This window comes from Bombus pyrosoma, linkage group LG14 (assembly GCF_014825855.1).
Source record: "Bombus pyrosoma isolate SC7728 linkage group LG14, ASM1482585v1, whole genome shotgun sequence".
In the NCBI taxonomy this organism is placed as follows: Eukaryota; Metazoa; Arthropoda; class Insecta; order Hymenoptera; family Apidae; genus Bombus; species Bombus pyrosoma.
In genome coordinates, this window is record NC_057783.1 from 355,334 (window position 1) to 383,274 (window position 27,941).

At 51.1% G+C, this 27,941-nt stretch overlaps 1 protein-coding gene across 2 annotated transcripts; it reads right to left on the minus strand.

The window, feature by feature from the left end:
* Nucleotides 1-7: 7 nt before the first annotated feature.
* LOC122575122 (trigger factor-like) lies at nt 8-27,941 on the minus strand. Of its 2 annotated transcripts, none has more exons than XR_006319327.1 (3): nt 12,440-12,478; nt 10,425-11,115; nt 8-144 (listed from the first exon to the last, which is right to left on the minus strand). XR_006319327.1 is itself a non-coding variant. In XM_043743660.1 (3 exons), the coding sequence occupies exons 1-3, from the start codon at nt 26,808-26,810 to the stop codon at nt 26,144-26,146; spliced, it is 285 nt and encodes a 94-aa protein (XP_043599595.1). In that variant the 5' UTR covers nt 26,811-27,941; the 3' UTR covers nt 25,554-26,143. The 2 variants fall into 2 exon arrangements, 1 of the variants encoding a protein (XP_043599595.1); XM_043743660.1 differs by lacking the exons at nt 8-144; nt 10,425-11,115; nt 12,440-12,478 and adding exons at nt 25,554-26,216; nt 26,467-26,612; nt 26,745-27,941.

A 27,941-nucleotide genomic window follows, 5' to 3' on the forward strand; every position in this document is an offset into this window, starting at 1 on the left:
CTACGCGTCTCGCTTTCGCTCTTCTTTTACTCCTGTGTTCCTCCGCTTCTTCTGCTTTGCTCGTCTTATTCTGCTTCTTCCGCTTTGTCCAGTCTTCCTCTCCTGCGCGGGAATCTCTTGCTGCAACGCGTCTCCCGCTCGAAGCTGCAATTCAAAAAGAAAACGCTATTTTTATGCCGACTGTTTCTCACCGACGTGCTTCCGATTCAACCGCTACGTCTCTACGACGCGACGACCCGCGCGCTACGTTTCACTCGATCTCCGATCTATTCGCGAGTTCTAAGCATGCAACTATAAGGCTATCTCATCGTCCTTAGATTCGAGGGCTACGGCGTTTGACAACTTGGCACTGAACGCCCCCGTCGAACAGATCGTGCTATCGAGACACGTTTTGTCACTGGCGACGAAATCGCCGCGATCGTCGCAATCGCCGCAATCGGCGGCAATATCCACCCGTCCTTCGTTTTCTAATTTCACGTAAAATTCACGGCACATGAGTTTCGACACCCTGATGTTTCAATGTTCGTAACGTTTGTCGTCTTCAACGAGCGGCGAAAGTGGCGAATAGAACGGCGGGACCGAGGGACGCATACCCGTTGAGCAGGAAACGAAGGGATTTCGGAATTCGCCGGAACGTCGGATGATTCTGCCGAGAAACGAGAGAAAGGTGTCCGTTTCCCTTTCGAATTGCTACCGGCGATGGAAAGAAATTGGAAAATGGTATGGAAAACGACACTTTAACTGCACTGTCACGAACTGTTATCGGCCTGTAACGAACGATTCGTCGGAGTAGTTTGACGAGAACACGTGCGCCGGGAGACACGGTGGCGTTTCGCCGTCGCGTCGCGCATTGCAGGCGATCGCTCGTAAAAAGGACATTCGTTACGTAAAAATCGTTTGATCCTCGATAAACTAACGCATTTTGATAAAATAATTGGAGTCGCATCGACTTGTTTAAAGAAGCTGCCGGTTGCGAGAGGGATGCGTGGGAAGAGAGGATCACCGCGGTATTTAATTATGCCATTCTGCGTCGCGTATCCGACCAACACTCGTGTTTTTCACGTGGAAACAGCAGCGAAACACCGATTTTTTTTCGTGGTTTCAATCATCCATCCATTAGCGAATTAGCGAATTAACGAATCCTTTGCACGTTTCACTCGCGTTTACCGAAGTTAATTAACTCGATAAAAACAAGTTGCACGCGATTACGGACTCGAGTGACTAAAATTTTCTAGCACGTTTCTCGGTCGGCCACTACGAACAGAGACCAGAGAGATACCCGTTTCGAACGGGTCGCGACACAACGAGATACTTTCTACATAGGCGTGCATTTACAACGTCTTCCAAACTCGACGGCGATTCAAGATCTAAGGAGACCTGTATAGAGGATGGTAATCCGTCGCGTTGGTCGGAGCATGACGACAGTTGCTCATCACCTTGCAAGCAGTCATCGGCATCGTTCGCGACATCGACAGGCTCTTTCGTCATCGACACGTTTTCCGACCGCCGGACGATATCGTCGCATCCCCGCGAACGAATTGGTGGAAAGTTTCAAGATGTTGTTCGGCGAGTATCGAGCCAACACCTCGTCCGAGCAACTCGTCGACGCGGCTGTTTTCGTTCGTTTAGCCGTATCTTAACAAGGCACTCCATCGGATCGCCGGCCTGATACCGGGATTAAGAAATGATCGAGCCGTCCACGAACGCGACGAAACACTGCAGACGACGATGACGTGTACCGGGCATGTCAGGCAAGTGGAATGGAGGGGGTGGATCAGCCAGCGGTGGTTGGCCGAAAGAGGGGAAAACTGACTAAAATCACGATGGAAAAAATAAACGATCGGCAGATCTCTCGAGCACGTATTCTCATCTGCGTGGGAGGAACGTTGGTCACTCTTTTTCCAAGTCCAACTTGCGAGTTCGTGCACTGAGAGTCGAACGGCCGTAGAAGAGATCACGTAATCGAAGGAAAATCCAAGATTCCTTACGTTCCGTTCGGATCGGATGTGATTTCTCGCGGAGAGAGAAGCGTCGTATCGATGATAGCAGCGATCGTGGAAAAATACGAGGATCGTGTGTAAACGCACTTGGGCCGCTTCTCTCCTCGGAGTTGGAGCGTCGAGAGAGTGTCCGTCAGGCAAGACGATGCGTTGTTCCAGTATCCGGTTGCAGTCACAAAGACGCAGAAACACCACGACGACGGTAACGATAACGATAGCGACGACCTCGACGACGACGATGACGACGACGACGATGACGACAACGACGATTCACGATGACGGCGAAGACGACGACGACGACGACGACGACGACGACGACGACGACGACGACGACTGAGGACGACGACGGCGACGACGACTCACGACGACGGCGACGACGAGTCACGAAGACGACGACAACGGCGCGTGTACGATGAAGGAAAAAGCTCTCTCCTCTTCCGCGTTCTCGAGTCCTTGACGGAGGAGGAACCGAAACTGACTCGGGTCTGCGGCTCGCGAGAAACGCTAAGTCCTTCTCCGTCGGGGGCCGGTGGTGGCGCGCTTCTCAGACCGCGTGCGTCTGACTAAAAGCCACCCCCTCGTGCCTTAAAGAACGCGTGTTCGGGTAGGGGCGTTGTCTTAGGTGGTGCGCGGTCGCGAAATTTCTGGCTGCCTCCGATTGCCTTTGCCGGCTCCGTTTTCCGCCTAAGAGACTCGCGAGCCAGGGTCCTTAGGACCTGGGCCCCGGCCCAGGTCACCCTCGACCGACGTTCGACCCTTGACCGGTACTCCCACGACGAAAATCTACCTCCGTGAGGACGAAAAACTGAGCCTGCCGTAGGACAGCAGTTTTCAAGCCACCCCTCTTTTCCTTTGCCCCCACCAAACAGCTTACGACGAGGCGCGCGCTCTGTCTCCCCCTTTTCCTCAACACTCTGTTCGGCCACCCCTCGCGCCCTGCTCCTTCTGCACAAGCTCCTCGTCGTGGGTGGGGGACACTCGGCTGCCGACTCCGCCGACGTCTCCGACGGGGGTAGCTTTTCTAAGGGGTGAGAAAGAGAGTGGGGCGAGTGTTTCTCTCTTTTTCCCTTTGCCTCTTTTTCACCTTACCTTCCCTCCACCGATCTATCTATCCTTCCCTTTTTCGCCGCCGTTTCCGTTTCTCCGCCGTGCCACCTCTATCCTCCCTCTCGAGAAAACCCTGCGGAAACGCAGCACGCAAGAACTCTGATCATCCTCGTCTGTGTACCTGAATCGCCGATGCTCTGCTCTCCCTCCGTCCCTGACGCGCCCCCTCGCGTTCCTACGGCAACATAAACACGCGCCTACTTTTCTTCCAAAGTTCGTCCAAGATCGCCCTTGAAAGTACCATCCGAAGCTCGTGAGATGTAACTGGAACGCGTACCGCGGTATGTCGCTGTCCTTGCCAATTCTTTCTTTTTCCTTGCTTGAACTTTACCGCCTAAATCTATCGTGTGTACAACCGTGCGAACGTTACGACACGATGAATTCGACTGACCGAAAAATTCTTGTCGAGGGCTCGTGTAAGGGGGTGTGTGTGTAGAGCTGCAGTCTGAGGTACGCGTAAAAAGAAGGGGACCGTCGTATAAAAATGGCCTCCTCCCTTATGCCTCGTATGGCCACACACGCGTGACTAACCAGAACGAGGGGGAGTGGAACGCGCTTTCTTTTTTATCCTTTCCCGTTAGCTCTCCTAACCCCTCGAATCCGATTTTTCCTCGTCGACCGAAAGTTTTTGCGCCACATGTCTTTCTCATCCTAACCGCGTAGCCGGCGTACGGACGCTACGACGTCGTGGCCGTTAGTCGCGCGCGCGCTATTCCTTTACGTGCTATAAATTCTGACAATTAGCCGCGAAGGAGGGTGGTTTGTTTCCGTCTCGCGGAGATCTCGATCGAATGATAGATCGTCGACCTCGAGCAGGACGTCGACTTTTCAACAGAGGCGCCGATGTTCATTTCATAGCCGAGGCTGGTCGATGGTCATCCTACTCGTCTTACGCACCCTCCTCGTCAAATAGACGATCCCTTCCCTTCCTCGTCTAACGTGTCTGCCCCCACCATCGCGCAAGCTTTCCATCCCTTCCTGCCACGGCAACGTCTTTCCCCTCTACTCTCGTTCTTCTCCTCTTTCTAGCTGTCACTTACTCCCGCGCGAAACACCCTCCACCCTCCAAGAGTCTGTCCTTTCCTCTGCCCGCTTTTCCCTTCCTTCGTTCGGCCGCTTTCACCCCCACCACAGGCCGGCGATCCCCACGCGTAGCATTTTTACGTCGGTCTCGTCCTTTTTTCCACGTGGCGTACACGTGGAAGTGTGAGTCCAGGGGGCGGAGAAGCTCACCCTCGTTTTTTTCCGCTCCAACCCCACGGCCGCGTGCTGCGTCGCCTCGTACACAGCGTCCACCCTACCCGTACCGTTCACCGCCTAGATAGCCACGAGACGCTTTCCACGCTTCAGGTGGACGAAAGTCGCCGCAAGAAGGTAGCCCGTCCGTGGATTCTTCGTTCCCGCTGCCTTCGTCCCCTTTGCTACCCTTGCGCGACACGCACGTGCAAACGCCTAACCGTGCGTGAAGATTCGTGCTCGATCGACCTCGAGCTTTCCTTTTCGCGCGAGTTCAAAGAGTTCGAGAATGCGATAAGGAGATAGATAGATAGATAGATATGTCGCGGTTCATCTAACCTTTTCGTTTCGTCGTCGCCGAGAGTAGAAGAGAAAAGAAGGCAGAGGAAGAGAGAAGAAGAGAGAAAAAGAGGGAAGAAGATCGAACCATTTCAATGGAGAAACGTTCATGTTTTGGAAACGTCGACACGTGCCTCTTCGATCTATCTGCCGGCGAATCTGACAGATGTCCGTAACCGTACGTACGAGCATTTTTCCATCGGGCATCTGCATAAACACGCAAAACAGCGGCGCGGGGGTGTGTACGAGACGAGGGGGCCCTGTACCACGATCGCGATCGAACTTCCGGTCGCGACAGCCTGTTACCGACGTAGGAATTTCGGCGAGGTTGCGAAAGAGAAAGTACGTACGGTTCCTCCCTTGCGTTTCGTAACGTACGCGATACAACGTTCGATCTACAAATCGTTGCACATTCCTCGTAAGAGAATCGTTGACGAGCGTCGCGGAACCAACGACCAATAGCGTGAAGCAGACTCTCGGAGGAAGCACCCTATCTACTAATTCCCCGTTTACTAACCGATGAGAGCTATCTACGATCAAATGACCGGGTAGACCGCGGGTTACCCGGCGATATTTTTCAAGTAGCCCGCAAACTTTTACGACGGGAAAAATACGCACGAATTTATGGACTAAGGCGATATGTGGACGCTGGGAGGGGGAGGCCGGGCATTGGGCAATCGAGGCTCGTTTTAAATTACAAATGAACCGGCGGCAGGGTAAAAACAGGTGAGAGTCGAGGCTCTTTTGCGAAGGGTGGGTGGATCGCGAGCTGCATGCGCACATATGCACCGGATAGCGTTCGCACGGGCCGTTCGAGAGAACGAGCGAGCGAGCGAGCGAACGAACGAACGACCAATTGCACCTACGTACGTGCACACGTTCATGTAACATTTTAGATCCCAATCCCGATCCCGATTCCCCCTGATCCCGATCGGCAGCTGGAACCTCGACGAGCCAGCCGACACAGAAGGATACTCGAGTCGGTGCATACGACGTGCACGTGTACTTGCATCTTGGCGGCCAGTTGTGCCATGCCGCGCCGCGCCGCGCCGCGACTCTCCTTCTCTCTTCCATCCGTCTCGTTTTCGTTCGTCCCACCTTTCTTCCCCCTTTTCTCTCTCTCTCTCTCTCTCACTCTGTGTGTGCGTGCGTGCGTGCGTGTGTGTGTGTGTGAATCAACTCGATCGACTCCCCTGATAGAACCGACCGGCCTCCGCGTAGGAAGACATTTGTCTTCTGGCCCTGATCTTGCCTTCTTTCTTTCGATTGTCCGCCTTCTCGGCCAAAACGAGACCCTCGACCTGCTCTCCGTTCAACCGCCTCCGATGCCAACCGCGTTTTCTCGATACACTTTGAATATCTTACGCGTACAGACTTGACTTTGTCAGATCGTACCTTTGCTACCTGCTGAGCGCATGGAATATTGCGGTACGCGTTGGCGTGTACTTTGTCTCTCCAATCCATTACGGTATTAATACACCGTATTAATGGCACGCTAGCACGCTAACAAAGCGAAAAGTTACTTTTTACTGTACGCGTATATTACATCATCACCTCATGCTCAATGGTCGAACGGAGCATCGAAACGACAGCGAAATTTTGACTGCTGTTCGTGTGAAGTAGCCTCGCCGATTCATCCCTTCGAGAGGAAACTACCCCGTGACGAAGTGACGCCTGGTGGCGGGCCAACGAACCAGGGGCGAACGAATACAGAAAAGGGTGACTCGTTCTCTTAGGTTTCTGTCTGTGCTAACCGTTTGGCGTCCCGCGAGATTATCGATCCGATTGCTTCGCAAGCGCGCGATCCGTGCTCGATCCGTGCAAGCAGAATGAAAGTATAACATTTCTCGAAGAAAGTGACGGGTCTGTCTGAACATTTACAACTGGTAACAATTGGAACAATTGGTATGCGAAAAACAGCTTCGACCGAGCAGCATGTGAATCGTGAGATAAACACGATCGAAATCGAAACGACGAAACGACGAAACGACGAAACGACGAGTCGGAGGATAAAACGTGACGCAAAGTATCGAAACTGCAATCCGGATTAAGAATTCTAACGGTAGCAGTGCTCGCCAGTAGGATGAAATGAGCGACGCGTCCGGCGCATTACGCAATGAAAGAAACAAATGAAGCTTAATAGAAAAACTGCCCGCGCTAGAAAAACCATTCCATCGTGCGTTTAGTACAGCTGCGGCAGAAAGTGCGCTCGCGTTTCTACACCCTTCCTTCGATCATCATGGAGATTTCCTTTGAGGAAAAACGGACGTTTCCGATCGAACTTTCTTTTCTCCGATATTATCGCTTACTCGCCGGAAAGTAAATTCCAGCTCGATTAGACGGAAAAGAGAAGAGGCACGCAGCAACGATTCCACCGATATTACGGAATCTCGTCATCCTAGGATCGTTATAGAGAGCGAGGGATATGTGGCGAATTTGTCCGAGTTGTTTGCACAAGCGTCCCGGTATTGACAATGATCGACAAAATCCGCGCGATGTACCGAACATCGATTTGACAAACACCGTTCCGCTCACACTTCTCCACAGAGCTGTGAATTTTGTACAATAAAAGAGAAAAAAGAATGAAGGAAAAAGCGAGAAAGAACGGACAGAGGACACGTATCGGGGTTGACGCGTCGATCGAAGATAAAAGAATCGCGGTGCCGTGGCGCGATGGTGTGCGCGCGAGATCGATTTTTCGATTCGCGGACGGCAAGGACGCTCGATTTCCTATTAATTCATTCTGAGGGAAAATCGCGGGAGTAGCGAGGCGCGTGTTCCCGTTCGAGATCAAAGTGTCGAGGAAACTCGGCACGGACACGCGGCAACGAGGCTGTGAAACGCGTCGTTCGCATTTTTCCCGACTGTACACGTACCACCACTGTCGTCGTCTGTGGCTATGTCAATAGGAGCCAATCTAAGTACATATGCACACACAGATGTAATGCAGCGCGCGGCGGTGCACGCTCTGTAGACCGTGATGCAATCGTGCCTCGTGCCTCGTGTCTCGCGCGGTTTCGACATTCTCTTTGCCCCGCGTTATGCACAAAGTGCGGCAACGAGTGCCGTGGCATAAAATTGATGCGATTCGATTCACAGACAAACATCGGTCCGCTCGATCGTCTCTTCTGCTATCTGGTTTTGCAGCCGGGCCGATCGATTTCGATCGTTGGCGCAGCTCGAACAGACAGAACGGGGGAGAGAGGGGGAGAGAGAGGAGGAGAAGAGTTGCATTGCGAGGACGGCTGCTGCCATTTTTCGCGACTCGCCGCGAACGAACACGGAGATAAGATAAGAGAACGCGGATCCAGGATCAAGGTGACGAAGATAAGGGCTTGGTCGGAGATCGAACCGTATCACGAGTCGACCGACTTGCGGTTGCCGTTGCGATTGAAAATGCGAGAAGAAACGGTCGAAGATCGGCCAGCGATGGCATTCTGGCATTCGTCGTCGATGACTGGAGAATAAAAGAGAATAGAAGAGAATAGAAGAGAATAGAAGAGAAGAGAAGAGAGGGAGCTGGTATGGAGATTCTTGCGATTTAAACAGGAGTTGGAATTGCGATTGCCGTTATTTCGCAGAGGGTGGGATAACAGAGTGGGTAGGCCGTTAATCGCGACGAATGCGAACGGTCTGGACGGAAATAGCCGGGCGGCCGAGCGATCGCCGAAAGTTGGACGGTTTTTTAGGGGGTCGAAACGCAGCTCGACCGATCGGGAAGGGGAATTTTCCGTGGAAATCATCGACGTGTCCCGGGTCATCGACGAGCTCGAACCCGGAACACGAAACAGACACGCGTGCAAACGCATGTGCACGTACTAGCGGGAATAGGAAGGTGGTAGGCCGGTGTCTCGTATATCGGGGTGGTGGTTCCCGCATAGAACGCCGTGCGACGGCCTCCCATTGGCCTCCCATTGGCCGGTCCGGGGGTGGCTCGCTGCAGTCATCGATTCAGGCAGTCATTGGCTGACTCGGCCCCGGCCGCCATTTTGAATGACTCCGGGATCAATACGCGGGGTGTGGAAAAAAAAGCATGCAGGCCCGCCACCCTCTCCCTTCTCTCTTGCTTCTCTCTTGCTTCTCTCTTGCCTCTCTCGCCCTTCTCTCGCCCTTCTCTCGCCCTTCTCACGCTTTCTCGCTCTCTCGTTGGCTCGCTCTCGCTCACGCTCACCCTAGTTCATGCTACCACCGACACCGAGTTGCATCGCCTCCTCTTTCCACCGAGGGGCACCCTAACGCCTTTCCGCTCCTGTCGACCACCCCCTGCTGGTATTCCCGGCGCAACAACAACGACCATCGACGAACCCAGCCAAATGGGATGATAGACCGATGCGCGTTCCTACACGTAAACCCTGTACAGTCCCGCGCGTTCGTTTTCGCGTGTATGGAACGACCAAGTAGCAGCAGCAGCAGCACCGACCACCCCTTCGCTTGAAAATCATCGAAAAAAATGCCTGGCGAAAGCGCGCTGCTGCCGATTCCCCGCAACGCGTCACCCACTCGCCACCCATCCCCGTCGTCGTCATTTTCGTTGGTTCGTTGGTACGTTCGCCAAATGAACGTAACGTTCGCGTGTTGCGCGTTGCTACGTTGCATGCAGCGAGCGGCCGGTTTTCAAGCCAGGCCTCCGGTTGCGAAATAGGAAATTTCAAATCGAAGCCCGGCACACACCACCTCCTCGTCTTTCGCCTCACCCCGCCGATCATCGGGTACGGCTCCCGGGTCTGCCAGCGGTGCGTCATCGTCGCACGAAAAATAAAATGATTTCCAGCGAGGTCCGCCCGATTCGCAATTTTTCTCGCCACCCACCCTCCTCCCCTCGCTCCGCTGATTTTTCCCCGTTGGTCGTTCGCATCGGGCCGCGCATTCTCCACAATATTTCTTCGACTAGATTCTCTGGCCCGGCGATATTCGCCGATACTACTGCTGTTTCCACGATGCTCGATTTTTACCACCGTCTCTGCCATTTTTCCATCGGTAATCGACTTTTTCCAACCGATCGCCGGTACCAGGACCGATACCAATTTATCGGGCCTTTCCAGAGACTCGATACACGCGTCGCGGCCAGTAGTTAACAAGTTTTTAGCCCGGAACGGCCGGTTCCCTCGATCGTGTACGATCCCGCGAGATACCAGAAACCGTGCGATATCGTTCGATCCTACACCCGAACGATTTTCTGCTCGTCATCCGGACTTTGTTTACTCGTAGAAAGATTCCACGATCGTCGCGCGTGCAGCGATTCGACGCGAGACAGCCCAGTCATCATACCGTTGCATACTACTTAATAATCTGCGAATTATAATGATAATGCCTGTAATGGCAATACTACGGGGCAACAGTAGTGATTACACCGTAGTTGCTATGATTACGGACGATCTGGCGTTTAACCGATTTACTGTAATAAGTGTTGCAGCCGTGGCAAGCGGTGCTGTACGCACGAAAGTATACAATTACGGAGAGGCAACTTTGTGGCGGTCGTTGCTGGGTGTGCCGTTCCGTAAAGGGCTGTCATTATTGCAAGTGGTAAGACGTTTCGCGGAGAAAGCCCGCGTTCCAGTGATCTATCGGTTGGATCCACGAATTTTGCAATCGCGCGACAGGTTATCGGGAATTAAAACGGATGATCGCGTTAGCGGCAGGTTTTCGCGGACACGTCAGGCAGAAATGGCTTACTCTATCGGCCAGTACCATGCAGCATGCCATGCAAATACGTTTCCGGCAATTCGATTTTCTAGTACTTACGTTTGGAACCGAACTAATTGAAACAAGGACATAAGGCTTCTCTTGGTAGCAACGACTTTTAGATCACATTTTTAGTTATTAAGAATTTTATGGTTTTTTTTCATTTTTCGCTTTTAAAATTTACGTTTAAAATCTAAAGTTTCTCAAAACTTGTTAAAAATATACTTTAGTCATATCTTTACAATTTACTTTGTTAGGCGTCTAAAGTGTTTTTTTGTTATTTTTTTTTTATTATTCTTTTTCCCCCCTGTGTGTTTCCTCTGTTTCTTGCTTGTTCCTTCGACAGTGTAGGTATACTCTTCTTTCTTAAGGCAATGCTTTTTTTTTTGTTTAATTTCGTTTCTTCTCTTTTTTTGTGCTTTTTTGGTATTTTTTTTCTTCGTTATTCCTTTTCCTCTTCTCCTTTTTCTACTGCTTCTTCTTTCTCTTCTTCTTTCACTTATCCTCCTTCTTCTTCTTCTTCTTCTTCCGTTTCTTCGTCGTCTTCTTCTTACTTGTTGTAATTTCGAAATGAGGAACGTTCGAACGAAAGCTTTGTCTAAATAATCAAGTCCGGTTTCGGCAGAAACTTAAGAGGAGTTGTTCAGACTTTGTGTTTCACAGACAGAAATCGGTGCGTGTTTCGAAAACGGTGAAATTAATTTTTCAATGAAATAACTATGACAACACATAACAACACAGTGCGACGCGTCTGAAACAGAAAATATACGCGGGGGGGGGGGATCGTTTAGAATCTGAGTCGCCCTCTTTTTTCGTTTTTAAAATCGATCTACTTGCGCGATTTACGATCGAGTTTCGCGCGTTTCGACGCGATTCGCGGTACACCCGTGAAGGACCGAGAATCGCGACGAGCAAATCCGATAAATCGACGACCGAAGAAATCGACGACGTTGGCTTGGACGGACGAACAGTCGGAGAAGGAAAGTCGATCGACGCGTTTCGAAGTTGGGAAATGGGTGGGAAACTTGAGAACGGCGTTGCACGCTACGGAACGGATAATGTCTGAAAGCTGAAAAATGCAAGACAATAGAATGAGAAACGACGAGAGACAAAAGATCCTGCTGAGATCCGCGATCATCGATAAATCGTAGGAAGATCGTGGCGTCCGGTATCGTGGCGACGTAGGCCGTATCCCCTTGCAAGGGGTTAAGTTGTTAGTCTGGCAAGGGACGTAAGAGGTTCGAATTTCCCGCGGGACGAAAGGAAAAACCTTGATCGTAAGAAGAGGCCCACGTGACCCGAGGAACGAATGAGCGTCTTTGCTACCCCCGCCGCGGCCACCCCCCTTCCACCCCCTCCAGCTGGTGGTTCCCCTTCTAGGGAGGCGCGCGGCGTCGCTCCTTGCGCGTCGTAGTAAGACGCGTCGGGAGGCTGGTTCTGTCTTTCTCTCTCTCCCGTCGGCTCTCGTTGCCAGCCTCTTTCTCTTCCTCGCTCCTCATGCTTTCCCGGACTTTTCTCCCCCACGTGCTTCTCGCGACTCGCCAGTGTCTGCTGGTACGTCGCGGGATGGTGATCTTGGTAGAAAGCAGTCTCCTTCTTTCTCCTTCCTCCTTCCTCCTTCCTCCTTTCTCTTTCCCCTTTGCACGTCCTCTCCTTTCCCTCTCCTTCTATCTCAAACCCTTCTTTCTCCTTCTCATCCTCCTTCTCTCTCTCTCTCTTTCTTACTCGTTCTCTCTCCCTCTCTCTTTCTCTCTCTCTCTCTCTCTGTCTCTCTTGGGTGTTTCACCTCGTCCCGCGCCCTCGTTCCCGACGCAAAGTCGCCTTCGCGAACACGCTCTGATCTCTCACCACCGGACGTCCCACGATCAACCGGCCCGCTCTTCCCGGTCCTTCTTTCGCCTCGAACGTTACGACGATAACGCGACGCGCCCCCGCGATTCTCCCAAGAGTTGCGGCGACTCAGCTCCGACCCGAACTCCTCTCCCCATGACTAAGGAACACCTCGCGCGCACCGAACACGATTTCTTCGACGATCGCGCAACGAAACGCCGATATTTTAGGAAAATTTCGGTAACCTTTGATAGAGGCATTGCGAGCATCCCCGTGTCTGAGTAGCAACTGCGCCGTGGCCCCGTGCCGGGCACCCCCACCTCACCTCCTCGCCGCCTCTATCACACCACCGAGCCACCAACCCTCTCTCGGACGCGCACCCCTCGACTCCCCCCAACAGCCCCGCGGCCCTCCTAGCCTCTCTCTCGCCCCATCGCAGCCCTCTCTGCCGGACCTTGTCCCGTTCTCGACCATCCACCACCCCCTTGCCCACCCTCGCGACCAGCGCTACTGCCCCATGCGCTGAAGCGCCTCTCTCTGCGCTCTCCTGCGTTTGCGTTTTGCGCTGCGCAAACCCCGCCAGGTGGATAACGACGTGCTCGGGCGCCTACGCCGATCATCTCGTCCTCTGCTCTCCCTCTCCTCTTCCTTCTCTGCTCGCCTCTCTTTTCCTCTCGGTCTGCCTCTTGCATCGTTCTCTGTGCGCGCCGTCTTTGGGGACGATCGGCGTTAGGGTTACATCCGATTTTCCTCGATGAATCACTTTTCAGGCGTGTCTCGTGGCGATACAGGAGGACGAACGACGGCCCGTCACGGCCTTGCTTGCTGCCACTCCGCTCGCGCAAAAGAACAGCAATATCTCCGGCAACGTTTGCTCTTTCGAACGTCGCCCGCGTACCTACCACCGGCTGCGTTCGTTTTATCGATTATTTCGATTGCTACGCCGGTGATTCGGCTGCACCGGCATTCATGACTCCGAAATTCCTCCCTCGAATTTCATTTCCCAATGCACCGTTCGCTATTTCATCCGAGGTATTTCCGCTACTTTTCCATTCGATGGGAATTTTTCTTGCGGAACGACCGGCTATTTCGACCGGATGATGCGTCGTGTTGTACGTACGTATATAGGCATATAGATAAAAGAAAAGAAACAAGAAAAAGGAAACACGCGGTGGAAAGGAAAAGGGTAGTTAGTTAGCTTAGAAGGGTAGTTAGTTAAGAAACGAATAATAATAAGTTTCTCGGCGGGATATAGTACGCGATACGTGCACGTACGCGGCACGCCGGATACGTGGTATATGCTGTAAGTGGCGATAGTTTTCTGTCGCGATCGTAAATCGTTGTCCGGAATACTTATTTTTATTCTCGATTCGTGAACCTTTTGGGACGGCAGAAAGCAGAAAGCAATGACGGAGTGACGTTAGTCGAGTTAGGAAAAACGCGTTTCCGTTCACGTTGCAATTAATCTCGCAACAGTTTTCCAGACGTCGGCTTTCCAGCTGTTTACGATGCTTCGTTTCCACGATAGAGTGGTTTGTAAACGACGAGGGGTGGCTTCTCTATCACACCCAATAACGATTCGGAGGCGTTATCGCGGCTTTACATCCCTTTGGCCCCAGCGTGACAGTAAGGTTAGCACGTCGTTGTTGCGTACACGCCAGAATGGACTTGGCGTTCGCCGTGTATTTCGAATACCGTCGTCAACCGCAACTCGTCTCGTCCTTGCTTTACGAGACAGCGATCGTTGCCGCGAAAAAGACAAAGTCGATCGTGATAGGCAAAATTACGATATCCGTTTGCCCGATAAAAGACGACAATCGGAGACAACTCGGTGCGCCCGTTGCTGCCTTTGCCGACACGACGTTTCGGCCGGTACTTGGGCCCAGAGAAGATCTCGTGTCGATCGTTGCGGAAAGGTTCGGTGAATACGGCCGGACGATCGTCGTTGAAATTTCGATAAACGACCCGATTCGTGAGATAAGGATTCGTGGCTGGCGCAGTTGAACTCGTTCGTCGCGGAGTTTCGAAGCAAGTTTTACCGAGAATTCCTACCCCACTCGCGGTCTGGAAGATTTCGCCCTGCCGTCGTGGCAAATAGCAATTGGGGGGTGTTAGCGTGACACTACGTGCCAACCCACCATCCCAACGATAAGGTTAACATAACATCGTTGCGTACGCGACGTAACAGAGTACGTACACCGTCGTATTTCGAATCCTAGCGCTGACCGCAACTCGCTCCATCGCGTTTCCACGGGGGTTGATCGACCACCCCCAGAACGGCGTGCCTCGCCTCTGGAAATTCTCCAGCTGCATTCCCTAGCGCGAGCCTTTCGTCGATAGACCAGATCTTATTACGATTGCCAGGCTACGATAGACGAAATACAGTTCGAACAACGCGCGGCTAGAAACTTTTCTGTGCCTGACATTTTTTTTAATCCTTTTATCGCGCATGTCCCTTTTTTCAATGAACTTTTCGATGATTTTCAGAATCGAACGATCGATACCACTCATTTCCGTCTCCTGTTTTTCCCGTTCGACAGAAATCGGCACCGATCTCGCTTTCATCTACGAACGTTCGCACCCCTTCTTCTTTCCTTTCCTTTCTTTCTTTCTTTCTTTCTTTTCTCTTTTTGCGCATCGAGCGCACAAACGAGCCTCCACGCTCGAGGAAGAGGAACACTCGAAGGGACGGCTACCGGGAGAAAAGAGGGATTCCAGCGACGACCCTCCCCTGGCTTCTTCGTCTTCCCGTCGTCGACGGTGGTTCCCCGTAATTGTATCGATTGTCTTAGAACGACACTGTCCCGACCGTTGAACGTCCCGAAAGGTGAATGCCGCTACCCTCCCCTCCCAGTCCCTGCCGGTATTTTGCTTTGGGCCGATGTCAGGGTTGACCCCTTTTGTTGTTTCGTACGTGGAAAAATAAAAATTCCTAACCGGATGAAAGTTTGACCTGAATCTTTTTGTCGATCACGAGGGGCGCAGGGGGGGGGGGAAACAATGGCCCTGCTTGATTTGCATATACGGACAGGCGGCACCATCGTGACGTGACACGTGGTACATCCGAAAGACCGCGTTCCTTTCACCAACGACCGTGTCTCTCGTCATCGTGAACCGCGAGAAACGCGCTCGCAGGAAACATAATAAAAAAATCTGCTCTATGCACTTGAGGAGCGGAGCGATCGGTCCTCTCGTTTCATCTTCTACCGGCCGTATCTCGGCCACTGACGATTTCATCGAGGAACGAAGAGTGCTAACCACCTCGAGCCTTCCGATTCGAATCGCGTTAAAGATGCGACGAGAGCGTGAAGCTCTCTCTATCTATCTCTCTCTCTCTCTCTCTCTCTCTCTCTCGCCCCCCCTCCCTTCGACGACCCTTCGCTATACAGGATAATCATAATAAGGAGAGGAGGACCGGTTGACCAAAGGATAGAACCGCTGGGGACGATAAAACAATCGAGGCTGATTTTTTGTCGGGCCAGCTGCAGCGGACCGCTGTCGGATCGACGAATTCGACCCCGCTGGACGGGCCAGCCGAATTCTTTCGCGCACCTTCCCTTCCACGCGGTCCGGCCGATTGTTGTATGTTGCCGTTTGCCGGGCAGGACCAACGCGCAACGATCATCGTTCGGTACGTTGGTCGGCAGCCATCGTGCGGCAAGAGCATGGACGTGAAAATATCGACGATTTCACCGGTTTCAAGAACGCCGTTCGTCGAACAATGGTTGGGACAATAGTTTCGTGGCGTTATTTAAAACAAGGGAAAAGGAGGAAGTCAGAGAGGACACCCTTCTTGGCCGGCCGCCTAATGATCGGCGGACAAGACGGTTGGAAAGACGAGGGAGGAAGCTGGATGGCTCGCTTGTCCCGGGTAATTAGTAAAAACAAAGGAGAAGCCTGGCCGCGAGAAAGAGCCGCGGGAAATGGCCGTCTGAGAGGAAGGACGAGAAAGAGGAAGAGACGGGGCGCGCGAGCATCGGATAAAATCTAAATGAGAAAGTAATCCCTCGAAGAGTCGAGGTTGGAAAGTTACGACCGCGACGGAGAACCGGCGAGAACGATGGCGGAGGAAGGTCAGTAGGGAGGAAGATTTTGGCCACGCGACTCCTTTTTCGCGGTAGGTCATGGCACCTGAATTCTCGCGTGGTCTCTTCCCCGTTGTAAACACCTAGCGTGCGATGTGACCTAGCTGCGCTATCGGGCTAAGCGCGTGCTTAACCTAACCCAACCTAACGCGTCGACACACGTTCGCACACACGCAACCACGCCACCAACCAGCTACGTGTACGGGTAGCCCCTATCGATTCCAGTCCGTGAAAATAACGGAATCTCGTGGCGCGCTTTCGCCAACTTCCACGCACCCTCCACGTTGCTAACCAGCCGTTTTTCACCCCCTCGAGTAGAACGTTGCTGCCGCGCCGTGCCGCGCCGCGCCGCGCCACGCCGCGAGCCCCGCCATGGTGAACGAAGGTAATCAAATGAAAACAAAAATCACAGGCCAACCTCAACCTCCGCGCGGAAGAAAGTTAAGCGAGCAACTTTTACCTTTTTCGCCGCAATTTGCGGCCGATTCAACCGTGAGCCACCCTCTCGAGCTACCCTTCAGTCGCTAGCTATTCTTCGAGTACTTCCTACCCAACCTCCGACGTTGGACACTTTGCCTGAAGATGTCGAGACGAAGATAGCGCCTAGTTCTTCTTTCGTCTCTCTCTCTCTCTCTCTCTCTCTCTCTCTCTCCCTCCCTCTGTCAGGTGCTTTTATTTCGTTCGTTTCGGAAGAAGCTACTAACCGCTTCATCGAAGAAATTTGCTTCGCTGACAAATCGGCAAAAATTATCCTCTGTACTGTCCTTTGTTGTTATTCGTCGCCTTTTCTTTTGCTTTTCGTCGAGCAACGACTATTCGTGTGATCCTACGACGACGTTATCTCTTATCATCTCGTTCATCTCGGAGTGTAATATTGGCCAAAAAGTAGCAAGCTGTTTCTCCACCTTTTATCGCCAGTCTGTGGCCGCGTATGGACGAGGAAACACGCGGACATTGCCGATAAATACCGCGATCATTATCCCCGAAATATGTCGGTTATTAGGTAGAGAAGTAGAAACGCGAGAAAATTGGAGGCAGCCCGAGTTAACCGGCGGTGAAACCTTTTCGTGTATGCAGTTTCCTGCGCCCGAGTTAACTCGGTCGATTAAGGCAACGGGTTAAATGGAACCAAATCGTCGTTGGCCAAGAGCGAGTGAGATCAAGAGTTGCCAATGTTTCGAGTCTGCGACGCAAATTCTTTTCGCGGAAAGAAGCCTGCGCAGATTGATTTTCGGTTCCTGATTTACTACCGTTCCATCAAACGACTAGTCGCGTATATACGCCGGCGTCTTTTCGGATAAACAAATCTCGGTTGGTTCAACGCTAACCCAAATGCAGTTCGATTAAACTTTCGTCTCCGCGGCGGAATTTCGCCAGGTTGTTGTAAGTGGCGTATCGGGCGTCTATCGGGTACGCGGCTAAGGAACAAACGAGCAAATAATCCGCCAAGCACCGCGGGCAGGCCAGATGTCCATTCTCCAAGGTATACGCGTAGCATGTGGATAATCGGAAGAGCACTGCCGACCACGCAGCATATGCCGCTACCTCCGTTAGCAGCAGCTGCGCTCTTCGCCATCGAAGAATCGCGATTACACTGTAATCTCGCTAAACCGAGCCCGGAAGAGGATGAGGCGCATTATCTTCGGCAAGGGGTTCGGCTGGGATTTTACGAATCTCGCGACAGCTCGTGATTTTTCAGCTTTTCGCGGTAAAGTCGTGGTAAAATCGTGGTAAAATCGCGGTGAAACCGTGGTTAACTGGTTGGCCTGTGTGTGGCTGGCCTCGTTTCATCTCGAGGTCACGCCGCGTCGCCCAAACCTTCATTGTTCCGCTCTCTTCCCTTTATATTCGCGTGTCTGGTCTGTCTTCGGCGGCGAACAAAGCAGGCAGAAGGTCGTAAAAAAAAAAAAAAAAGAAAAAAGGGAACCGGAGGACCTAACGGGGCGCTATTGTCACCGAACGAATTTGCGAAAAGCGCACGTTGACTAATACCGAAGCGCTCGACCTCTCATTTTTTTCTCCTCCGATCCTCAACGCAACGCCTTCGACTCGACTAATCGAACGTTTCACTCGACAGGAGACGACTGTGCGATAACTCTGTCCTTCTGCGGCTTCGCTTGGCGGCTAAGAATAAGTATCACTCATACGAAGGTGTCGAACAAGGGAAAACAACCTGATGAAGCGTTTAGAAAATCGACGACCAATATCCATCGGCAGTTCACTACCGTGCAAATAACGTTGGTCCGACTTAATCGATATGTTGGAAGGGGAGTCGAAATCGACGAGAAGATGCAGCGATGCTTGTGACGGGAATTTCGTTTCGAATTCGAATTCGAGCGATGCATCGAATTTGGACCAAAGTTTGGTCGTTTGATTTCTTTCGGTTTCCATGGAAGCTGGGGAGAATCGCTTCGCTGATTACACCCATAGACTTTCGCGAGTTGTCGAGTTTTTCCCGTGAAAGCGCGGCTGGCAATTCAGCGGCAATATTTCGGTGGCGAGTTCGCAACATGTTAACTTTGTTTATCTATAAAGTGGCGCGCCCGCGCTGATTAAGTCGTGGAAAAGTCCGCGGGGCCGAAACAGAAGGAAAGGACGAGGCGGTGAAATCCACGGCGATATTTCAAAAGGCCGCGATGTAAAGCGGCAAGCGCGCCTTGGGCAAGTTGGCGTCGCCTTATCGCCGCGACGAGAGCCACGACACTTATAATGAAATTTCCGCGGCGAAGTAAGTTTTAAAAGTGCAAAAGTGTCCAGGGACAAAGGAGCCTGGCCGAGGGGAGGACGGTTGAGATTTAGGAGGATCATAAATCGAGGCAATGTCTTCGTGCCGCGAAAATCTCGCGAAGATTAGAGAGCCACTCTCACTCTTTCCCCCTTTCACCCTTTCACCCTTTCGCGTTTTCTCTCTCGAATCGACTCGACGAATCTTCACCCTTTCGCGAGAAAAATCTTAAACTCGTGGTAATACTCGCCCAGCCGTTTCGCCTCTTTATATTCCCGTTCGAATATCGCTTGAAACGATCGTGCGCTGATTTTCTAATCTTCGTGCTGATTTCTATCGATATCCTGTCTAACGCGCGATCGAGAAGGGAAAGTTTGTAAAAATGCCGGGGATCGAGCTGATCTCGCGGCGATCGATATTCACGGGAATGGAAGAAGCCTGCGTTATGCGTGATCCGAAGACGAACTAGACGAAGAAAATTTTGTTTAAATGGGACTGATTGACGGTGTTTTAAAGTTTAAGATTGCATTGCCACGAAAGGCGGAAAATATGCGTCGCGTAGCGTCGTCTTCGCTCAAGTTTGTTGTTCTATCAACGGGTTCGATCAGCAAGACGCTATTTCGTGGCCCCTCGGAGGAACTGGAAAACCGGTAACGAGCGAGCCGTGGCATTTCGGTTTTTAATTGAAAGCAAAGTCTGTAGATTTTTAATTAAGAAAATTCAAGATCGACCTGTACCAGTCCATCCGTCCGTCCGTCCGTCCGTCCGTCTATCCGTCCATCGGTTACTGCCTGCTCCTCGGAGTCTCCTCAAACAGTTTTATAATTGATTTCATTTTCATTTATTTTCGCGCGAACCTCCACCCTGTCTTTTCCTCCACTTCACCCACCTCCGTTGCCTCCTCTCTTTTTCTTCGACCCTGCCTCTCGTTGCTTCGTCCCGCCTCGAGAAGACGGTACCCCCCTCGTCACCTCAACCTTACGCCGCAATCAATTTAATGTTTTAATTAAGAGAGTATCCGTGAAAAATTAGATTTTAATCGGATCGCGCCTCTCCATCGCCCCTCTACGCCCCCTCCCCCGCCTCTCTCTCTCTCTCCCCTCTCCCTCCTCCTCTGTCTTTCTTTACTTTCGACCGGTGTCTTTTAATAAATAATTTTAATTGCCTTAGACGCCTCGAAAGGATTCGACAGATCGAGAGGGACCACCACCACCTCCTCCTCCTCCTCCTCCTCCTCCGTGTGGACGTTGAACCCAGGAAATCGAGTTTCTCCGAGACTCTCGACAGACTACGTTTTGCAACGTAAGAGACATCGTTTTTAGACATCGGTGTTTGGCTAAAGATTCGCTTCTGATACGCCTCACTCTCTCTCTCTCTCTCTCTCTCTCTCTCTCTCTTTCCCCCGAGCCCTCCAAAAAATAACCGCCATTTCGCGTGCTATTTTCGATCGGTTTTGAGCGGCTCCCGGTTGCGTAACACGCGATCGCGGATCGAGATCGGGACACGTAGTACTCGAGCAAAACCAATCGTGTTTCTCTTTCTCTCGAACACGCGGCGTGTTCGTCTTGGCCAAAGTATAGTACGGATGGCTGAGACTCGAAAAGTTATTAGTTATCGCTTAGTCGGTTCTGTCATTTTTCGCGCCAGACAAATAGATTTGCTTGTACGATGCGAGGCTCGTTTAAGGTCGAAAATAGCGTGCACTGTCGTGTACAGATTGCATTCTAAATTGCCTGCCGATGTTGGTGTAGGCGAGTGTTCGGGGAAAAGAAAACCGTTCGATTCGTTGTATACGAGGAATTTATATTTTCTGCCGGAACTGAAATATTTTTGGCACCGATTCCATCGTGCCTTCCTATATCCCGGCTAACCTATATACGTCGAAATTTTGTTTGTCCCCTGCTTTGTTCCTTGGATCAATCGCCCGTAGTATTATCGTTCTTCGCTTGACGAGCTGTGGCCAATTAGCAGCCATTTCGGAGTGGACGCGCGGCAAAGAAGTAGCCAGTCGGTATATTTTCCGTGTTCCAAGATGAACCTATCGTCGTGTTGGTCGGGAAGGGAGAGCCGGGCAACCAATTCTCGGTATAGAGACGTCGTAGAACGGCTGATGCAGACCGAAAAAGAAAAAGCCAGCCGCGAGAGAAGGTCCACCATTTTCCGAAGCTATTCTAGAGTGTTATGCAACTGCCGGCCAATGCATTTGGCCGGGCAGAGCTTTATGGCCGAAGCTCGCACGCGCAAAAATGTTTGTTTTAACTCGCTGCTGCTGCCTTCCCCCACACCCGTCTACCTGCTAGCCTCAGTCGCAGCCTTGAATTACTCGGAATGTGCGAATATTTGTAAAATTAGATCTTCCGCTTGTTCGATCTGATACCGGCTCCTCCTGCATTGTCTCTTCGAATCAAACCGCGGAACACATTTATCAGGAGACGGGAAACGCGTCCATTCGTGGAAAACAGATTATTCTCGCTTCTCTCGGCTACGTTCATCGAATTGGTTATCTTTGGATACAGTCGGTCGCAAAAAAATTTCGGTATACCATTCGCCAATTAGATCTATGCACGTTACATCTCGTATCATTTACTTCCTCCTGATACTTTCCTACGACCATATCAATGTTTCCAATCGAGCGCTGCTAACGTGATATCGTGATAAATAATACATCGACGATGACCTGACGGAAGCATTGCCACGCGCCCTTCTTCGGAAAATCTAACCGATGTGGTATACCGGATTGTCTCGTAGTAGATGACGCGGCGTTGATTTTGAACGCGTCGATACTCGTTCTTTTTTCACTTTAGTTTGCTATTCGAACAGCTTCCACCGTTTCCAACTCAGAAAAACAAAGGTCTAGTATGTTAATTTTTTCGTTCGATGAACGGTCACGAGCCTTTTTAAGGCAATCTCCATTTGTAAATCGTGCGACTAAACAATCCCTATCGGACCCTCCGCTAATGGAAGACGTCTTAAAAAGTTGCCACGCGCCTCGGGGATACGAAATTTGGAAATCTTCCCGAGTATTCCCAATGGAACGTCCGCAAAGGAGCGTCGAGAGGGTGGGAATTCCCGTGACACCCATCCCACTCGTATCTTTCACCCTCCATTTTTACGCCATCTTTTCCCGTTGTCGACCCACCCTCTCTCCAACGTTCTGTCCCCCTCTGCGACTTTGCCCTTTTCTTTCTCTGTCGCTCCTTCTTGGCCTTCCTCTCGAAAGTCGCGTCACAGAAAGAGGTCTCGTCGATTGTTTTAATCAATAACGCTTCGATGATTCGAGCACGGTTCCTTCTTTCCTCTATTCTTTTCGCGTGAAATACACTTTCGTGTCTGTACACTTTCTCGAAGAAACGGCTTTGATTTCAGTTCGATGCCCGAAATTCGCCGCTCGAGTCTAACAATTTTGCTGTTTGCTCTGTTCGAAACAGAGTTTTCGCTTCTCGTTGAAGGGTAGGACGAAATTAGCCTCGGTTCAAGCGTGGTGGTAGCTCTCTGACAACGAGCCGGTTAGTCGGAACTTTTACAGGTAATTCAGTGATAAGAAGATGAGAGAGAAATTTTTGTCGCTTAAAAAGGAACGAGGAGATCCAATTTCCGCCTGATGATTGGCCGATTCAATCAGTCGTGACGATAATAGAATTCTTTGGTAACGTTTTTCCGTTCTTTTACGCGAACTGGAAAGTCATTGTTTTCTTGGATCGATACTTGCGGCTTTTGTTCAACCTCGTGTTAAGACACGAGAAAATATCGCTGCTACTAGAATACGATCGTTTCCATCTTACGGCAACCGTATACATTTTTCGTCGGAGATGTCTTTAGTTTTCCAATAACGTCTCTTTTAACCTCACTGCCTGCTGTTTGCCTTTCTAAACCTTTTTCCTTTCTTTGTTGAAACATACAAGAACTAGCCAAGCAGCTGCGTCTTCTCTAGTTATTAACGACGATCCAACGACTAAGTTTCTAGATAATTCGGGCTACACGTACTACTAACTGTAACGGTTAACAGCGACAAGGCGATGAAAAGATTCTTCTCTTTTCTCATTTCTTTTTCCGTTTTTGTCTTTAAGTGTCTGTACGACGAAAAAGTTGTGCTTTACAGACAGTTAATGGGGATATTACAGCCTTTTAATATCCATGAATGTGAAAGGCGGCTACAAAGATTTGATGAAATACTCAAGCTCGAATCAGTATTTGTAATCCTGCTATTCTTGTTAACTCGCGCGATTAAAAGTGGTATACGTGTTTAAATTTCGCCAAACTGCGCTTTCCAATTATACTTTTGTTTTCTATTTTACTCCGAGTGTTGTATTTTGCAACGAGAAGGAAAGTGATCGCCGCGAGACATGGTACGCGTCAGTAGCAGCGAACGCGTTAACCATGGAATACGAAGAAATTTTCAGAGCGCAGTTTGCATTCTATTCGTGTAAATAAAGGAATATTCCCAAAATATTTCACCGGAATCCTTCCGCCATTATCCTCGCGGTTACAGATACTCTTTCGTTGGTCGCGTACGAGAAGTAATTATTTTCCCGGTGATTCGTTCTCGCTACTTTCGTTCCCTCGTTCCCTCGTTCCGCTCTTCTCGCAACCCCATGAGATTTTTAACGTTTCGCGAACTCTCTAACGTCTCCTTCGGTCTTCCTTTGTCTCCGTCCTCCGTCCTCTGTCGCGACCGATGTGGAAGGAAAACGTAAGGGCTGCTACCCTCGATTCGTGTTAGAGGGCCGCGCGAACGGCAGAAAAGAAATTAGCGAAATTAAACGAGCCGATATAGCGGCGCGCGTTTTTAGGGGTTGCTCACCCTTTCACAGCTTTCACGGAAAGCGGTATTATTTGCGATTAATTATTTGCACGACGCGAAACGATTGGCACGGCAAACGAGGGTAGAATTGACAGGCCGCGTTTCAAAGAAGCGTTCGAATTTCCTGTCACTGGGTAGCTTTGGAATTTTCACGGGCACAGAGCAACGCAAATTTCACGTGTGTAAAATTGACTTGGCGAATGTAATTTAACGCTAGACGTTTCGAAAACACAGACTCCATTATAACGAACCCGTCGTCTTTTCAAGCTCGGGAAAATCGTTTTTGAACGGGAAAATGATCACAATCTGTAACCAGAAGAATCGGAGAACACAGACGGAGAAAACGAGTCTCGGTCGCTTAAGCGAGAAAAGTTACGAACCATGCTCGTATCGCGTCTTTCTATCGCGAGAATGATCGATGTTCGGCAAATATTTGTTCATGGAATTTCGAGCGACGATAAAACGACAAACGAAAAAGAAGAAAGAAAAAAAGGGGAAAAGAGGAGCGAGAGAAAGAGAGAGGGACAGAGAGGGAGAGAGAGGGCGAGAGAGAGAGAGAGAGAGAGAGAGAGAGAGCGTGCGAGAGAGAGGCAAACAGTTAATATTTCGGATCGTCTGGCTCGCAGCGCGGTCGCGTATTTGTTAAAACCTTGCTCGCGAAAAGCAGCAGGGCCCGTTGGAAATGGAATTAATCTGTCGATGCGTACCGTGCACCCATTTAATATCCATCACGCGTTCATCACTGCAGAAGCAATCCGCCGGTTGTTCTCGCGCCACGCTGTTTTTTCTTCCCTTTCTCTCTCGCGCGGCGTTCGTTCCTTCGGTCGGCGTTCGTTCCTCTCCATCGGGGACTCTCTCGGGGGTGGTTGTGCGTTGCTGGTTCGCTACCTACATACACGCGAGAACAAGCGAGCGAATTTTCACGCGGTCACGAGACACGATGACACGAGGTCGATGACAAATTTCGTGCGTAGCATCTTAATGCGCCGCGCGCCCGTCGAAAACTGACCCCGCAGCTGGCCGCCTTAAAAAAGGGGGGTGGAACAGGGCCCGGAAGGGAAGGGCGAGACCATCGGTGATGCCCCATGTCCAGAGGTGGGGGGTAGCAAAGGGGAGAGAGACGACGCATCAACCTATCTGGAATTATTTCGCATTCCTCTTCTCTTCCTCGGCTTTTTCGTTTTCTTTTCTCCTTCGTGATATTTCCTACCCCTCGAGACCGTTCGCGCTCGCCGCTCTTCCTCCTTTCCTTCGTGTACCCTTCGCTCGGGTATTATCTCGTCTCCTGTTAGCAGACAGAAGGTTTCAAGGTGCCACCAGGTCGGACCTGTTTAAGGGTTTAAATTAAGGGTGGCGAGAGGGGAGGAGAGGTGGATACGATAGGGGCGAGCCGAGTACGCGTTGCGTGAATTGCAACATTGCCGGGTTTCCAGCCAGCTAAATTTACTCGTAACGTTATAGGGAACGCGCTTGCCACTTTGTCTCCATTTTTTTTCATCCTTTTCATTTTTTCGCTTCTCTCTATTTTCTTTTTTTCTTTCTTTTTTTTTTCTCTTGGTGTCGTATATGTACGTGTTGGAGGACAGGGCAATGGTACGGTACGGGGCAATAGACTATCGTCGAGGTTGCGGATCTTTCCACCGTTTCGTCGTTCTATCGTTCCGTCGTTCCATCGTACCGTCGATCGTCCGGGAAAGATAACAGGCTGAAGGGACAATGAATGTTTCAAGTTTCCAAACGACAATCTCTGCTCGTGTTTTATTTAATTTTTATTCGTTAATGGACAATACATATGCCCGGGTTGTTTATTCATACGCACGACCTGCACGCCACTTCACTCTTGCCCGACGTTACACTTTTACTCGCTCTTTTATTATTTATCACCGGCGAAATTTTGCGCATTGTTTTCCAAAACACTGCAACTAATCATCGCGCTACTCCCTCCCTCTCTCTCTCTCGCATTCGCTCTCTCTCTCTCTCTGTCTCTCTCTCTCTCTCTCTCTATTTTCCGTACACCACCCACTCTCCTTCCGGCACCTATTCGATCGATCGTTGCACAAAAGCCTGGCATGACTCGCTTACGGTCGATCCTCGAGAGTTTCGTCGCGTTTCGAACGAATATCCACGATCACTTTGCAAACTTTTGCTCGTAAATAATACACGTATATATACGTATTTTTGTAACCAGTGAAAAATTCTGTTGCGGAGTCTAGCGGGAAGAAGGAAGCGTGCTTTTCGTGAGATCAGCGAAGCAACGAAGAAAGCTGGAAAACGACGCGATGATTGGAAGGTAGAGAAAGAACGAGCAGAAGGGAGAGTAGCGTGAGTCTAGTCCGGATCAGCCATTTTCCTCCAATCCGCGTGCTTTCGGTTTGTTAGTTTGCGGCATAAAGCGTGTACCGGTCAGAGTTCTGCAAGCAAGGAATATTAATAGTTGTTAGAGTCTCGAGCGCGGAAGACAATCGTCGAAGACACCCGTTGCAACGTTCGATCAATGCAACAATATACATAGGTAGGGAAAAGGAGAAGGATCGATCTATGTTGTACCTTGGATTTCTATTTTAATCATCGATCGTTGCCAGGTGCCTCCGAACGAATCGATAACGAACGAAGCACGAAGCTCGATATTAGTAAAATCTTGTCGCATTGACGAAACTTTACCTGAACCTAAACTCGTGTCCAGTGGATCTTCGATCTACCAGCCTCGCGTCATCGTCGTCCTGATCGTGCTCGTACTCGTACTCGTCACCGTCGTCGTCGTCTTCGTCTTGGTCGTCGTCGTTGTCGCCGTCGTCGTCGTCGTCGTCGTCGTCGTCGTCGTCGTCGTCGTCGTCGTCGTCGTCGCCGCCGCCGTCGTCGTCGTCGTCGCCGTCGTCGTCGTCGCCGTCGTCGTCGCCGTTTTCGCCGCCGCCGTTTTCGCAGCCGCCTTTGTCGCCGTTGTCGTCGTCGTCGTCGTTCTCGTCACCATCCTCTTTCACTTCGTACGAACGGTGTTTCCAGTTCATCCGACACTAATTCGCGAGACCGGTCAGTTTTTCTCGTTTCACTCACTCGCGCACCTATCACCCCGACGAAACTGCCGCCTCGTTGAGAGGCGGTGGATAAAAGAGATCGGACGAAACACCACCGCGAAATGATGGATGACGCGTGGAAAGAATTGTCCGGCCGGTGGTACACACAGCGCGTCGATTATTCCCACTTTCTGCCGTTTTCTTTCAGAGATCTCCCGACTGACGAGCACTGATCTCCGCGTGCATGGTTCCGACCGCACACTCGTTCGCGGTTCCACACGATGACGCTAACGCCGAGGACGAGACACTGTGGTCGCCAGTCGCTAGTCGCTAGTCGAATCTCGTGTGCTCCGCGCGTGTCGTGGAAAAACGTGTGTGCTTCCTGATTAACTCGGCTGCACGGCAGAGCTGAATTTTTCGCAAGTGCCGTGCCGGCGAAAACGTGCACCAGGCCCGTACGCGGCTCGTCACCGCACAGGGCGCCGATCAACACGCGCGTCTATGGTTTTCCGAGGCGACACCGTTCGTTGCTCGCCGATTTTCCCGATCTTCCCGATCTTCGTTTCACTCGCGATCCCCCGCGTCCATAGGCATTCACCGTGATGCAATTGGTCTGCGTTCGCATGAAATCCTGCTGTGGGATAACCAGCGAGGTTATATCTCCGATCTGGATCTCGATGCCGATCTCCCCTCGACGATACTCGGCGACGTTCGATTACCAACGAAGAAGAAAGGACGAGGCGTTTGAGGAAGCGGAGCTGCCAGAGGTTGGCGATGTTACGATTTTCAGTGCACTGAAATCCGCGGCACCGCGTCCGCAAGTGGGAGGGACTGGTTCGCACGTGACTCAGTGTGTCGTATTCTTTTCTTGCTCCTTGGAATATGCCGCCGCATCCGTGGCGGCCCTTTTCCGTGAAAATCGCGCGCGTTCACGAGGCGTCACGCACGCGGCCGGGTCGCTGAACGTAATCTTTATCACTTCCTGCCCGGCCAACGACAACCGTCCATCATTATTCTAATTCGACGTGGACGACGAGAGCGCGTTATCGCGGGCCTCGATCACTGACGACGCCTGCGATTTTTCAGCCGTTCGAGATGAAAAAAGAAAAGCTTTCTCCGAGCAGC